Here is a 15224-nt window from a genome sequence, read left to right as displayed (position 1 = left end):
CCATGTTAATATTTTACATTTGAATCGACTACCTGCAGACTATGAGCTAGCTTCTTATTTGCGGTATACGGATTAATGGCCAAGTGCGTCAGTGGTATTTTATAATGTAGAGTATAATTTAGACGTCAAGCTCACACCAAGCTGCTTAATAGCACTGGTTTCTCTTTAAGTACAGATGAGATTTTCCCATCACCCAGTATGTGCTCTTTTTCTCTCACAATGTTTCTTTCTGTCATCCTCCCCTGCTGTAATGCTTGCAATAAACGTTTTTTTTTTCATCTAAACTGCAGGGTTAGGAGTAACACTATTCTTCACACTATGCAAATGTAAGGAATGAGATACATGTTTGTGGTTAGGCACAGAGTTAAACATTACTGGATAGCTGAGCAGCCAAACCAGCATTGTTATTTAGTCCATTAGTGTGAATGGACTAATGGACTAAACATGTATGTAGAATACAATTGAGACATTTAGAGGCATGCATGAACATGTGCCATAAATACAAGGCTCGTGGCTCTAGAGTTGGCAGTTTGTCTTCTAATCGGAAGGTTAGTGGTTCGAGCCCCGGCTCGGACAGTCTCGGTCGTTGTGTCCTTGGGCAAGACAGTTCACCCGTTGCCTACTGGTGGTGGTCAGAGGGCCTGGTGGCGGCAGTGTCCAGCAGCCTTGCCTCTGTCAGTGCACCCCAGGGCAGTTGTGGCTACAATGTAGCTTGCCATCACCAGTGTTTGAATGACTGAATGTAGTGTGAAGTACTTTGGGGTCCTTAGGGACTAAGTAAAGCGCTATACAAATACAGGCCATTTACCATTTTATTATTTGTTTGGAAATAAAGATGACTGTATTGATTTTTATACATTTTCACAAGGAGCTGGAAAGTACTGCTGATTTTTAATTTTTAAATCATTTTTAAATCTTGAAAAAAAAAAGGATTTTTAGTACAGCACTTACAATCCTTGACCATTTGTGATCAGGACAGATAAATATATTACAAATGCACTGGCAAATGCCAGTGCAAACTTAAAGGCAGACAATATAGTCAGGCACCGGCACTGTTTTGGTTTGCATTACAAACTTAACTCATTAATCTTCTAAAGCATTAGAAGTTTTTAGCTTTATCGTCCCTGTTAACAAGGATGTGCTCGGAAGTGTGATTTATTTACACATCTAGGCCAAAAATTGAGCAAAGACAGAGAAAGCACTCTAGAATAGCTTACTGGAATCTTGTTTCTGAGAATCTTTTTTTGGAAACTTCTCTTACAGGGCTCCAAAGTAAATAAAAAAATAAACTACAACAGGTAGGTAAAATCGAAGCAGGGAGAAACACAGGAGTCAAAACAGGTCAAAAACAAGGTTACAGAGCTCATGCAGAGCGGGCCAAAGCTATCTGGCAAAAAGTAGAAGGTGGGAAAAATATTGACAGGGCTTATCAGTCAAGTGGATTCAGGCAGGGGAGATAAATAATGGGAAAAAGTGAAGCTCAGAGTGGGTTTGAAACCACAGGAGAGTTGGGAATAGAATAGAATAAAATAAAATAAAATAAAGATTGCAAGTCTGACATATCAGTGATATGTTTAATGCTGAAAAAAAAAACAGTGACTGTGTGTTTACAGATTTACAGTATATACTCATAATGTGATGAATATAAGTACACAAGCCCACACAGGCACATATGGTGGATTGCTCATGTTCAACACCCTGATGGTTGTCATGAAGGTTATGCTTTCACCTCCTCCAGCTTGTCAGTTTTTTCACAATACAGGTTTCAGGAGGCTATTCATTATCCCGATTCTCTGAGCATCCACGTTATCATTCTGCTATGTACTTATCATTAAAAGAAAAAAAAGAAATTCCCAGTTGTTTTGACTTGGTTTTAGATTAGAAAACAGTGAATGTTTTTAGTGTTTACTGCTTGTACAGTGAAATACTAAAAACATGATGGTTTTGCTGATGCTGATTCAAAATCAATTCATAAACTGCAGGAAGTGGCCTTTAGATTACATTAATTTATTTCACTGTGTGATCAAACCCTATTTATGTACTCTTTTCCTTTATTGCATGAATGCTTGATGAGTTAAAATTGGTGATATCTACTCTTAGAATGTCAAAACTACAGGCAGCAGATAAACTAAGGCTACCATCATCTTCTTCTGTACAAAAAGTGTTATGCTAACAATTCAAGAACCAAAATAACAGATGAGATGAGAATACTAAAAAAGCCTACAGTAGGCCCCTTGAGTGTCTTTGACATGGGATTGGAGTAACACCAAATACAATACAAATGTATACTCATGAGTAATCTGGTGGAGGAGAGTTCAAACCTGATGCAGAAGTTGAGATGTAACCTCTCACCTGTCAGCGTGGGAGACCCAGCCATTGGTAACCTGCTGTTTTCTCTAAAGGCTCCTACTGACCTCCTGCATTAGGAAAAGCTCAGTTGCTATGGTATCGAGAAGAATTTTAATGATATACTTAAAGGATTTGGTATGAAGAGACTTCATAGGAACCAGTTTTAGAACGCAGATGAGGGCACTACATCTCCATGCCAATAAGGTGACAGAAGCAATAGTTATTTGTACTGTCAAAGGTGGTTAGAACAATGTATTGTTTTAAGTGGGGCCCAGGTGGTAGTGCCCTGTTGTGTTCCATTTTATGACTATTGCACTGCATACTGTTTAGCCATCAGTGTATGCTGATAAATTTTAGTGTGCTTAGGAGAAAATATACAGCAAAACAAATGTTATTGCTTTTTCACTGACATATTTACACATGTGGAAAAGATGTAACCAGTGTCCTAATTTTTGCCAAAAACTCGACCATATAAGAGCTGGCACCTGCACACATTAACACACTGTTAGAATTAGTGTCTTTTTGGTAGAACAATGATGCTTGAAATTAATTGTAGATACACATTAATAAACTATAGAAGATGATGTTAAGATAAAGATGTTTGTCCTGACTTTAGATGTTCTGTGAAAACTGGTTCTAGGGTTCAAGCTGAAATGCTTGAACACCATTGTTATGTGTCTTCCCCCCTCTCTCTCTCCGCCTTCTTGTCTATCTTCAGTATTGCTATCCAATAAAGACAAAATGCCACAAAAGTTTATATAACATAGCTATAATGTCTATTTTTTAAATCAATTTAATAAAAGAGATTCAAACTACGTAAATTTTCAATGACACCTGTTCACCAGAAGTAAATGTGCATGGGACAGAATCTACTGTCATGTGGATACATTTATGTGCTATTGAGTTCAAAGAGAACTGTAAATGAACTACAAACTCTTTGAAGCTCCTCATCTGCCTAATGTGATGTTTCAGTTTCAAATGTGCAGGGGGCACTGGAGTGTATTGAAGGAGGTCATTTGTCACCGATTCTGTGGTTATTTTTAACCGTTCCCCACGTGCAGGTCTAATCAGAACAGGATGTTCATCAGATTAACCAGGAAGTATATTTTCATGAAATGAGACTGTGTCTATGTATGCCTTACATTGATTTAGCAGACCCACTTCAGTTGAGCAGGGAATTTAATGTTGTTTAGTGCAGATTCCGGTTGAGTTTTTTAATTCCTCCACAAAAAATATTTGTTTTTTGTGTTTGTCTGTGCATGTGTGTGTGTGTGAGCGAGAGAGAGCAGGTGGTTTTGGGGGGGAAGCTAAACCAAAAGCAAAGTCATATTTTACATAATAATCATCTCTGTGGTTTCCAATCTTGCTTCTGTGTCAGTAAAGTATTTCAGGATGGTGTAGAAACTACAGCTAAAAGTACTTTCGACTGCTCCCTTATTTCCCAAGGAACACTGCATTGGATGAATCTGCATATTTGATTTGGTACAGATTTCCACACCGGATGCCCTTCTTGACACAACCCTCCCATTTATCCAGGCTTGGGCCCAGCAGTAGGAGTAGACTAGCTTGTGAATATGCAATCAATCAGATAAATCAGCAATAATCTGTCACACAGATGAACAGAGCTGCCATCATATCATGAAGCATAAAAGAACTGAAAACAAAAAATAATTGTTTTACAGCCGCATGCATGATCAAATTTAAAAGACATTCTTCCTTCTGTTGTATTGTTTATGTAGTGTTTTCATTGTAGAGTATTCCAAGTTCGGTTAAAATTTCCATATTTAAGAAATGAGCAGGTAATAAAAGCTGTAATTTAGGTGTATATCATCATCACCATACAGCACACTCTCTCCCTGTTCAAAATTATTTTGAAACAAGTGACAGTTAAAAAGTCACTCCAGCTGTAATGTGCCACTTTAGATCTCATTTACATTTTACACAGTGACACATTGCATAATATCATGAAACACTGAGGATTTTCTCTTTAGGTTTATAAAAAGATACACTGGAAAGAGCCACAAAGCATTGTTGAATAAGTGCTCTTTAATACTTCAGGTCTATATATTTCCATATATTCAACAGCTGAACTGTGATACGTCTGGTTTTAGCTTCATTCAAAATACTCCACATCAAGTGAAGCCTCCAAACCTTCATGTGCTGTGTTGCTACTGAGCAGCAAATGGAATTGGAGATCTGTGTGCATCAAACTATATTAATGCTTCAGAAGAAAACAACATGGAACAAAATGAAATGAGATTCAGCAAGCACCTCCACACAAAACGCTACAGTTAGTGTGTCGGTGGCTCTGTCACAGAAGGAGAGACAACAAGAGAGAGCCTGAGACTGTTTCCCATCTGTGTGACACTCAGAGTTCCCGGGTTAGTGGCTGGTTTGTGCCGCTACGTTTCTTATTGAGCACCAACTTGCCTCGTCAGGCAAGAGAGGGCTTGAGTTCTGCTTGTGTGCTGCTTCTATTTATTCATCTTTTATCTGAATCCACTCTCCCCCTCCCTATTCCTGCTTATTTTCTTTCACTCCTCCCGGTTTGTCATATTATCCACTTCCACTATCCAGTTTTCTCTCACCTCTGCATGTTTGGATCTTTTCCCTCACCTTTCTGTTTTTGCTTCCCCTCGCTCACTCCCTCCTTCTGTTTCTCTGTCTTCGTTTTCTCCTGTGTTGACAGTGTGGAAAGATGATGAATCAGACTGCATGTGACAGTCTGGCATTTGAGTGAATCTGATGTGGTTAATATGGTGCCTGCTGACAGTGCTGTGGAAATCGTCATGAGCACTCATAGACAGCTACATTTTGGCCCAACTTTGCACACTCTATTTGCGGCTAGCATGTCTGCATGGAGGGTACACTTGTTTACTTGCATGTGTGCACTTGTGGGTGTAAATAAACATTTTTTTTCACAGTGGTCAAAGGTCGGCAGAATAAGCTGCCTTCAATTTACTCTACCTACACGAGTCATCCTTGTTCTTGCAGCTCTACCTTCAAGAGTTCAAACTCCAGTGACCGTGGAAGCCAAACAGGCTTACTGGATGAATTAAAATGATACTCTATGTGTACACTTTTACATAAAGGAAACAAAGCATGTGCAAAACCTATTTTACACAATAGTTTGGCTATGATAACGTCCCACTCCGCCCACTCAACCCCCCCCCCCCCCCCAAAAAAGAGGGAAAAAGTTACCTTCATAGAGACAGCTTAAAATGAGTATTTAAATTATGTTTTTGCATTTCTTTCTTCCATTTCGTTTATGATCACCTGGTAAATTCAAGTGAAAATGTTTATGAGCAAAGATAAGTTCCTTATTTGTACTAAAATTCAATAAATAAAATACTGACATCATTTATTCTGAAATGATCATGAAATCTCAGAAAAAAGTCACCCCAAATTACATACATATAAAGTCACACTATTAAGCATTGGCAAGGTATTAGGAAGTGCTTAATTAATCATTTATGTATCATTGTCCTCCTTACTTAGGGGTGTTACTGTTACACAATGTACAGCTATCACTGCTACTACATTACTGCTATTAAAAATCATAATCACAGTCATAATTATATTTATGTATTTATAAATGACATACTAAGGAGGAGTGTTGCCATTAAATGAAATAACCACTTGCTAATAGCTTACTAATACCTTAATATAGCTTAATAGTGTGATGTAGTAGTGTTTAATATTAATCTTTTTTTTTTATGATATTTTATCTTATTTTATTTAACTTTCTGTAGAAATTATTGCTGATTTGTATTTATTAGTATTAGTAAATGTATGAATCTGTGTGTCCTAGCAACTGTGTGGGTAAAAAAAAACGGAACGTTTCCATGTGTCAGTCTTTGTGTGTGCGGGGTTACAGTGTGTGCTCAAACTGTGTTTCCTTTTGCGTGTGTAAAAACATATGGTGAGTCAGTGTGTCGGAGCTGTGTGCCTGTGTGTCTGTGGGGGGAGGAAGAGTGGATAGGTGGGGATGGAGAAAATTGAGGATTCAGGTTATACGCCAATAGATGGCACTCTACCCTTTTTTGATTGGCTGCTGTGACCAAGACTAAGACAGGTCTCACAAGCACCATCCAAACGGAAGAGGAAGTTGGATAATAAAATGTACTTTTTCCCTCCGTGGTCTGGGTTATTTCTGCCTGCCAGCTGCTCTTAATGTAGAGAAGCTGAAATGCAGAGGGAGTAGAGAGTGTGATAGAGGTTGAGGCGCATGCCTTTATGATGTTATGTGTTTAAAGCACTATTTCACCTACACCTGGCCATGTGTTGCCTGTATACGTGTTCATGCTTGTATATTAGCTGTCTAAACATGATTGCTTGTGTACCTGTTTGCAGTGCACTCTGTGTTTGCAGTGTGATCAGCTGTAGTTTATTGTAGCATACCCCCACTCATGGAGCAGATAATACTCAGAGTGAATTACATAAATGCTTGAATGAGTCACCATAAATCATTCCTCTACCTTTTTTGTCATGACATGCTCCAATTAGTGGAAACTTGATTAGGTACACCTTATACACTTTATAGTCCTAAGTTGAACCCTGTTTTGCCTCCCAAACTGCCATAATTCTTTATGGCTTGAATTCAACAAGGTAGTGGAAACATTCCTTAGAGATCCGGTTCATACTGACACAATAGCATCGCACACTTGCTGCATATCTATTGACTGAACATCCATGATGCTAATCTTCTGATCTATGAAATTGCTTTGACACTCTGTTGGACTGAGATCTTGTGACTGTTTCATGTTCAAGAAACCAGTTCAAGATGATTTGTACCTAATAATATGGCTTGTTTCTGATGGATTGAAGCCGATCAGAAGATGGGTATACTATAGTCATAAACAGATGGGCATGGTCAGCAACAAAATGATGCTCGCATGCACCTAAAGGGCCCAAAATGTGCCAAAAAATATCCCCCCCAGTTTTACACCAATACCACCAGATGTCTTGTGCTTTCTTGTGATTTACTTGGTTGTTACAAGTGGCTATTTGAGTTACTGTTGCATACCTTTGCTCAAAGCAGTCTCACCATTCTCCTTTGACCTCTGAAAAGGAATTTTCATTCAGACAACTGGTACTCAATGGATATTTTCACCTTTTCGGACCATTCTCTGTAACCTCTAGAGATGATTCTGTGGAAAAATCCAATTAGATTAGCAGTTTTATAAATCCTCAGACATCCAGTCTAGCAGCAACAATCATGCTGTATTTAAAGTCACTTAAGTCACCTTTCTTCCCCATTCTAATGCTCAGTTTGAATGTGCCTAAACCCACTGAGTTACAGGCATGTGATTTTCTGATTTGATATTTGTGTTAATTACAGTTACTGTGCAGCACCTTAACTGCAAGATATGGTCTTCATATAATGTAGTTAAAGGAAACAAATTAAGCTATATTAAACTGTATTGAGTTTCTATTTTGTCAATAATAAGGAAATGTGTCCTATTGAGAAGAACTACATAAATTGCATATTGAAAGTTTTACAAACAACAGATTGTCTTACAAATCTCACAAGAGCTTCAAAGATTATCTGACTAAACTAATAACACACAAACAAAGGTAATTTTGCCGTGTCTTTATTAAACACACAGAGTAATCATTCACGGTGCAGGCTAAAACAAAAAAGTAGATGAACCTATTTTAATGACTTCTTCAGAGGCTACTTGAAGTCAGGTGTTCCAATTAAGTTAATGCCATCTTATATGAGGTTTGTAAAGATTTCTCTCCTTATAAATAAAAACATGCTAAGTTTGGGAGCTGGTCTAAACCATCCCTGAATTGAAACAACTTTCATAGGACCATAAGTGATGTATTACATAGATGTATGAACCTGATATAAAGCTAGAAAGGCATTTATACAGAGAGGTGTTCACCAGTCCAAAACTGTCTACAAACAGGAAATTCAGGCGCTTCCCTCAAAAGAGCACACTGGGAGTATAACATGCATCATAAAAGACGTGAAAAATAGAAGAAATCTAGATAACTTGCACAGCATTTTGTTAGAGGGAATAGGCACCGCACGCCAATACTAAAATGGAGCATCGCTGTTTGAGACTCTTTTCCTATTTTTAAGCCCGGGTTATTCCGTAATCACTGACGGAACAGTGAGTTTGAAACTCTTAAACGAAATGTTACAGGAAAAAAATCAGAGCAATAGTGTATGATCTAAAGGTTGGGTGTTGCAATATTAAAATTACCTGATGCAAATTAAAGCAGAATGTTTGGAAAACAATGAAATGAGTCCTCAACCCAACTGAGATGCTGTAGCGTGAGCTCAGAGTTTGATAAGGTTTTATAAGGAGAAATAGTGCAAATATGTACTCTCATCTCATTGTTGTTCTGATTTCTTTTTTCAGTCTGCACTTTGAGTGATGGCTCAATGTATATATAAATGCATGTTTCAATGCATATATATATGAAAATGAGCAGGGGTCATTTATTGACAAAACATGGACATATGCACATATTATCTTTTGAAAATAAATTAATAAATAAACACAAACAAAAAGCAAGCCTTACTTGGTAACAGTGTATAAAGGAGCAAAAAGGGATCAACTAAATTCATAAAATGTAAAAAGCTGTAGTCATTCAGACAGGTACAAATGGCTAATATTGTGAAGATGTGGAGATGATCATCAAGCAGAGCCATACAATAGGAGTACATACATAAATATCTCATTATATTCACAAAATATACACATAATATAACAGTATATGGCATTCACTGTCTTCTAAGGTGTGGTAAAAACTTCTAGGCAAATAAGAAAAACAGAACAAAACATTATTCGATAAAGAATCAATAAGCCATGTCTGTGGAATGACCAAAAAAATAAAAATAAAAACTGCAAAGGCCAATTTGTGGCCAAAGTCACCAGAACAATAGAATTCTATTTTATATAGAGTCCGTTATCTTCTACATTCAACAACCCTAACATACACATAAAGGGTCAGAGTTCATGCATATGTGATTCTTGCAACTAGGCTTTGGGTAAATGCATACAAGTTCAGTCGTATAGAAAAAAAGTTTCTCAGCACTGTTTAAACTGATTATTTGACTGAATATTGTTCTGCAGAGAAAATGCCCAGTCACTGCTGGAGGTGGAACAAAGTCAGTGCTCCGAGGCTCCATTGGGGTTGCACCAATAGTTCTCTGGCAGTCTGATTTCACTGGCAGTTCCACAACACAGCCTGACATACAGGGCATTAAGGGTTGAAACGTCCCATCTCTTCAGCCTCTGCCTCATAGACAGAGGGGAAGAGGGTGATGAATAAAGTAGGGAAAGAAGGAAGATACAAGGACAGTTTATAGAGACTGCCATTATTGTTACTTTAGTCTTCTAATTTACATGTGAAAAAAAAATGCACAACAGGTTTTAAAATGAGCAAATCTTTGAAAATCAGTTTACAAAGATCGTAGATCACAATACACTTTATCTCAGTGTCAACTGAACAAGGATCTCAAACACAATTTACCTAGAACATCAGATTTTTCATGTAGGATACAAGACATTCTATCTTTCACAGATCTACAAACTTATTAAAACAGAACAAGCAGAACACGTCTTTGCTTAACCCTAATAAAGTGGCTAACCTAATGGCAACTGTGATCATACCATGCAGTGATGGCATACAAAACAGCTATGTATAATCCTTGGCAATATTCAAAGACCCTTCTATTAATGTATTATTATTATTATTATTATTATTATTATTATTATTATTATTATTATTATTATTATTATTATTATTATTAACAGATTTAAAATGCTAATTTAGAAAAAAAAAAGAAAACATTTGCATCCTACCAACATTTTCTATGAAATTGATCTGAACCTTAGAGTTCAAACTGATTTATTATTGCATTTTTTGTTGCATTGCATATTGTCTTCATTTGACCTTTGCATTACTGATTATATCTGTGTTTTCACAAATGTTCATATAAGATACAATAATTACATAAAATGATTGAATACTATTAAACATGATGTTATTTCTTGTTTCAAACTGAATATTCAAAACTGAACAAGAAGATGGGGAAAAACTTCTCCACCATAAAGTTTGTTTATGTTTCATCAATATCAAACAGCCACTCAACAGACACAGACTTCAGACTTCATACAATCTTTTGGTGCTGTAGTCAGGTGTTTTTTTTTATTTAATATGAATAATAATTATTAATACTATCAAATATTAAATAATATTATTTTTTGTGTCTTTGTCAATAAAAGCACTTTAAATCAAAACACCCTTCGTGCATGATGCATGCAATGAGGCAGTAAACACACTGGTTTAGATGTAGACACCACATATCTTGAACATGTTACCCTTTGTACTTAATTGGAAACACTGCATAATCATATGCTAATCCGCATAAGTGGATTATTAATGAATATGTCTTGGCATTTTGTATAATTGGTGATGATAGGTTTAATTTTCTATTTCTGCTGCTTTTTAATGAAAAACTAGAGCAATGGCTGTCATCTTGACAAATTATTGGGAACCAATGCAGGAATCATTTAACTCCAATTAAAATTATGAAAAAAAGGAGAAAAAATAAGTATTGAATAATAAAATGCTTACATTAGCATATAAAGGTTTAAATATTTTCTGTGAAAAGGGGGTTATTGCCATGCCTCGCTGTATTAAATGGTTGCAAGTAATGTCAATATTTTAGTCCAAAAATGTGGCTCAAACAAAGTGTAATTTTCTCATTTTATATATATATATATATATATATATATATACTTCTAGGATATATAATTTGACCCCAAATCGTAACAAACATAAAGTGTAAATAAGTGGTATGCGTGGATGTTTTTAACCCTCTAGTAACTGTATGCACACGTTTTTTCCATCTGCATCTGCATGTGACACTAAATATTCAGTGCAGCCAATGAATCTGTGGAACACACCATCTAAACCCTTTGAAGGTTTTTCTTCACATCCTCTATACTCCAGCAGAGGGAAATTAAGCCAATGAACCAAAAAATAGAGTGTTGGAAGGGAAAAAATGAATAGTGGAAAGTAGAGCTGGCAGTGAGAGAGTTCCTGCAATTCAGCCACTCAGTCACAATGGATGCAGTATCAGGACAAGTACACTTATTCCCTTACGTGTGTTCTAAATATTGAAGCAGGAAATGTGTCATTTCAACCACAGATGCAATATCATTCTGATGTCTGGAACTGCATGTGAATTGCATGCACACAGAAAATCAATACATACAACAAAGTGGATCTTTGTGGATGCTTTAGCTCTTGCTCTCCCAAAGTAGGTCCTACCTCAGCTATTACTAATGGGTAATTTTTTTTTATATCTCAGAGATTTGAAATGAATGAAAAAGAGTGGTAGAGAGATGTAGTTTCTGTTTTAAATTATACCAGAGCATGGGGCTCTGGAGCTCATATGGCTTTGAGTTGCCTGGTCAAGTTGGCAAAAGGATCAGGTACATCTGCTCTCAAAACACTTGCTTTCCATGCAACAAGATAAAATGAAATACAATGCACTGAGGTGGCAAAAAGAGAGCTTGGCAAGTATTTTTTTTCTTTGTGTGAAAATCCAGTTTATTAAGTGATCAGATTGCTCTATGTGGTGAATCTCCCCATAAATGTTCTATCTTCTACAGCACTAGAATCCGGCAACCTGCTTTTTTTGTTTGTTTGTTTTTTTTAAATATATTTTTGCTTTTGTCGTGTAACTTATAGACGAAGTTTAGTGGCAAACTTACTCTATATTATATTTTTAGATTATATCTGCTTTGCTATTAGGAAGGGTTCAATGGGTTAATGTTAGCGATTGTGATTTGCAAGATAAAGAAGAAATTGTACAGGTAGCCTTGAAGCCTTTATCTGGAGTCTTTCTATACTATGTTTACTTCCTATCTATTTACTATGTTTACTTGTATTTGCAGCCATATAAAAGTCAGTGAGCTGATATTAAATTAGAAAATATTTTATCTGAATAAATGGATAAGCATAATATTTTTGGCAGTTCAAAAATAACTTATAACTTTTATAACTTATAGATGTGTGGCTGCCCTAGTTCTGCAGCCAGGTAAACATATCCTACAATTAATATCTGAATCTCCTGTGGTATTCTTTCTGGATTAAGGAACTAGATCTCTTCAAAATGTAAATAACAATGATTAGAGATGGGTCAGATAGAGCCAAGCGACTAAGCAGCAGTCAGTAGTAGAAGGGAATATAATGTCCAAATAGGTGGTACATCAGGTCAGGAGCATGACCAGAGTCATGGTTATCTTTTGTTTCATGTACTGTGTAACTCCAGGTTCAGACTTTTCGCTTACATCCTGAAGTGTTTAAGGGGAAGCATTTGGCACAAATAATCTGGCTTGTGTTGCAATGTGTACATAGCAGTTTTTTGTCACTTACCACCATTATTACTTACCTACATGAGTTGGCTACTTGATATGATAAATGGAGTAGGAGCATTGTAAGTAGTGCAAGACATCAAAAGAACTTAATAACTTACTTAACTGGGTTTTGCTTTTTTATGGAGAAGTGGAACTTTTTGTTTGTGCCTCTTAAATTTATATCAGATTAGCCATAACAATAAATCTAATTGCCTAGCACTGGGTTCCACTTGATCTGCAAAAGCAAATCTAACCTGTCCAGATATGGACATGGGGTGTCTGAGGCTGGGTGTCCTCTGGTGCCTGGCTTCTGTAGAGTGTATCTCCTGTGAATTTGTGGCTCATTCTGGAGAATTCCACTGATTCATCATCAGATAAGTATCTGGGAACTTTTGTCTTTGTTGTGTTCTTCACACATTCCTGAGGAGTTTTTATATCATGGGGGTAAATTATACAGCTTGGGAAGGTTGCAGTTGTTGGGGAATGTTGTTGCAATGGTGGGGTGTGCTTAGTCGGGAACAAAGGTTAGGTAAGCAGTTCAAGTCAAAGTAAAATCCATATGAATGTCAGAGCCCAAGGTTTCCCAGAAGAGTGCTGCATTTAAATGAACTGATCAATGTTGTTCACTTCAACGGTCGCTGGTTTTAAGGTTGTGGCTGATACATATAAATGTAAATGTATGCATGTAAGTGTGTGTGTGCCATCCAGAAGAACAAACACTAGGCCTAGATGGTATCTCTGTAAGACAAAGATCAGAGAAGAAAATGTTGAATTAGTAAAAATTATTTAAAATAAAATAGAAAGCATCATGATCATGAAGAATGGATTTTAACACATTCAACTAAACTAATATATGCTTACAGAAACCTACACATGCATACCTATTCAAATCTGCATCTGTCCATATCTGCCTGAACACCATTCCAGACTGAATTTAAAGGTAAAATAAATCTGAAATTATTCAGTGTCTCACTGCCATTGTTGTCCTGAAAGACTTTGCGAAACTCATCTGGGAAACTCAGCTAGGTAGTTTACATCTTTACCATCTCTGCCTTATGTGTTGAAGCTGGTGACACTTTTGACAGCACTGGGAGCCATTTTTAGCCAGAGAACTTTACATGCCTGCTGGCAAAAGTTGGAGGTTTTCTGTGTGTTTTTAGTTAGAGTTCACTGCAATACAAAAATGATAACAAAATCTTTAATAGTTTCAGTATGCAAATGTATTTTTTTGTGTCTTTTGACTTCATCCTTTATATCATCAAGTTTTAACTGTGACATGCTGTGACAGATTAAAAATAGGCATTTAGCATTTGTAAATCCAGTAGACATAAGTGTTTAACCATAGTGTCATGAGATTCCAGTCAAAAGTAAAACACAGTGGAGTATGACAACAAATGTACCATTGTATACTGATTTGTTATAATTTATTGTCACTGTCTTGTATTATTGGTACACTCTGGGGTTTAAGAGGTCTGGAATGATCCAGAATAGCATTACAGAATCTTCGATCAATGACTAAATAAATCTGATAGTTAGTATTTTGTATGAAACTGCCTAACTTACTAACTCCATCTTTCCAGCTGATGCTACAGTTAATTCACCACTTGACCCTACCCTACCTACTGCAGCCCCTTCTCCACCATTGATTCATTCCTGTTATGCATTCAATTGAATTCAACAGTCGCCTCAAGGCGTTTTATATTGTTAGGTAGACCCTACAATAATACAAACAGAGAGGAACCCAACAATGAAATGACCCGCTATGGGCAAGCACTTTGGCGACAGTGAGAATGAAAAACTCCCTTTTAACAGGAAGAAACCTCCAGCAGAACCAGGCTCAGGGAGGGGCGGCCATCTTCCACGACCGGTTGGGGTAAGAGAAGGAAGACAGTATAAAAGACATGCTGGTGAAGACAGCCAGAGATTAATAACAAGTATGCAGATATCAATAATGTTGCACCAGCAGTACTTCAGCATCTAGCTAGCACTACAAAATAACTTTTTTATGGGTAATCTCAAATGAAACCTTTCTAGCAGTTCAACAAACATCACCACTGACAAACAGGTTCTCTGTGCAGTTTGGCACAGAATCTGTGTGCTAGCTAGATGTGCACAGTTCACGTATTTTCCAGGAAGAACAAAGATGTTTTAAAATGTCCCACTTTAGGTGGAGAAAAATGTAACAAAGAGAGGACACTGAGAGATTACTTTCAAATGTAAGTGCTGCTCAGCATGTGACATTTGGTAAGCTGGAAATTTAAGGCTTAGGACTAATTCATATTAGCTTTCAGTGCATCTCTATATGATTTATGGCTAAAGTTGGCAATTCATATGATGAAATCTCTTTGACAACAAATTAAATGATGATTGAAATTCATCTTATTTAAAGTCATGGAGGACAACAGGTGCCGGCCAAACTGGGCAGTGTGCAATAGACTTATTGGGCACGTTGTACAGTAGGCAGACTGAGGTCTTTGCTACACAACT

At 36.8% G+C, this 15224-nt stretch overlaps 1 protein-coding gene across 1 annotated transcript in view; it reads right to left on the bottom strand.

The window, feature by feature from the left end:
- Nucleotides 1-7927: 7927 nt before the first annotated feature.
- Nucleotides 7928-15224, bottom strand: part of gabra6b (gamma-aminobutyric acid type A receptor subunit alpha6b) — a gene marked incomplete at its 5' end in the record, with an annotated part of 30286 nt that continues 22989 nt past the window's right edge. Inside the window, 1 exon segment of the mRNA XM_005942258.3 lies at nucleotides 7928-13475. Within this exon segment, the coding sequence (XP_005942320.2) occupies nucleotides 13463-13475 (13 nt within the window).

The sequence above is a fragment of the Haplochromis burtoni genome, unplaced genomic scaffold (genome assembly GCF_018398535.1).
Source record: "Haplochromis burtoni strain Fernald_Lab_line unplaced genomic scaffold, NCSU_Asbu1 Contig_247, whole genome shotgun sequence".
NCBI classification, from domain to species: domain Eukaryota; kingdom Metazoa; phylum Chordata; class Actinopteri; order Cichliformes; family Cichlidae; genus Haplochromis; species Haplochromis burtoni.
The sequence above is the reverse complement of the archived record's forward strand: the minus strand, read 5'-3'. Positions and strand labels throughout refer to the sequence as shown.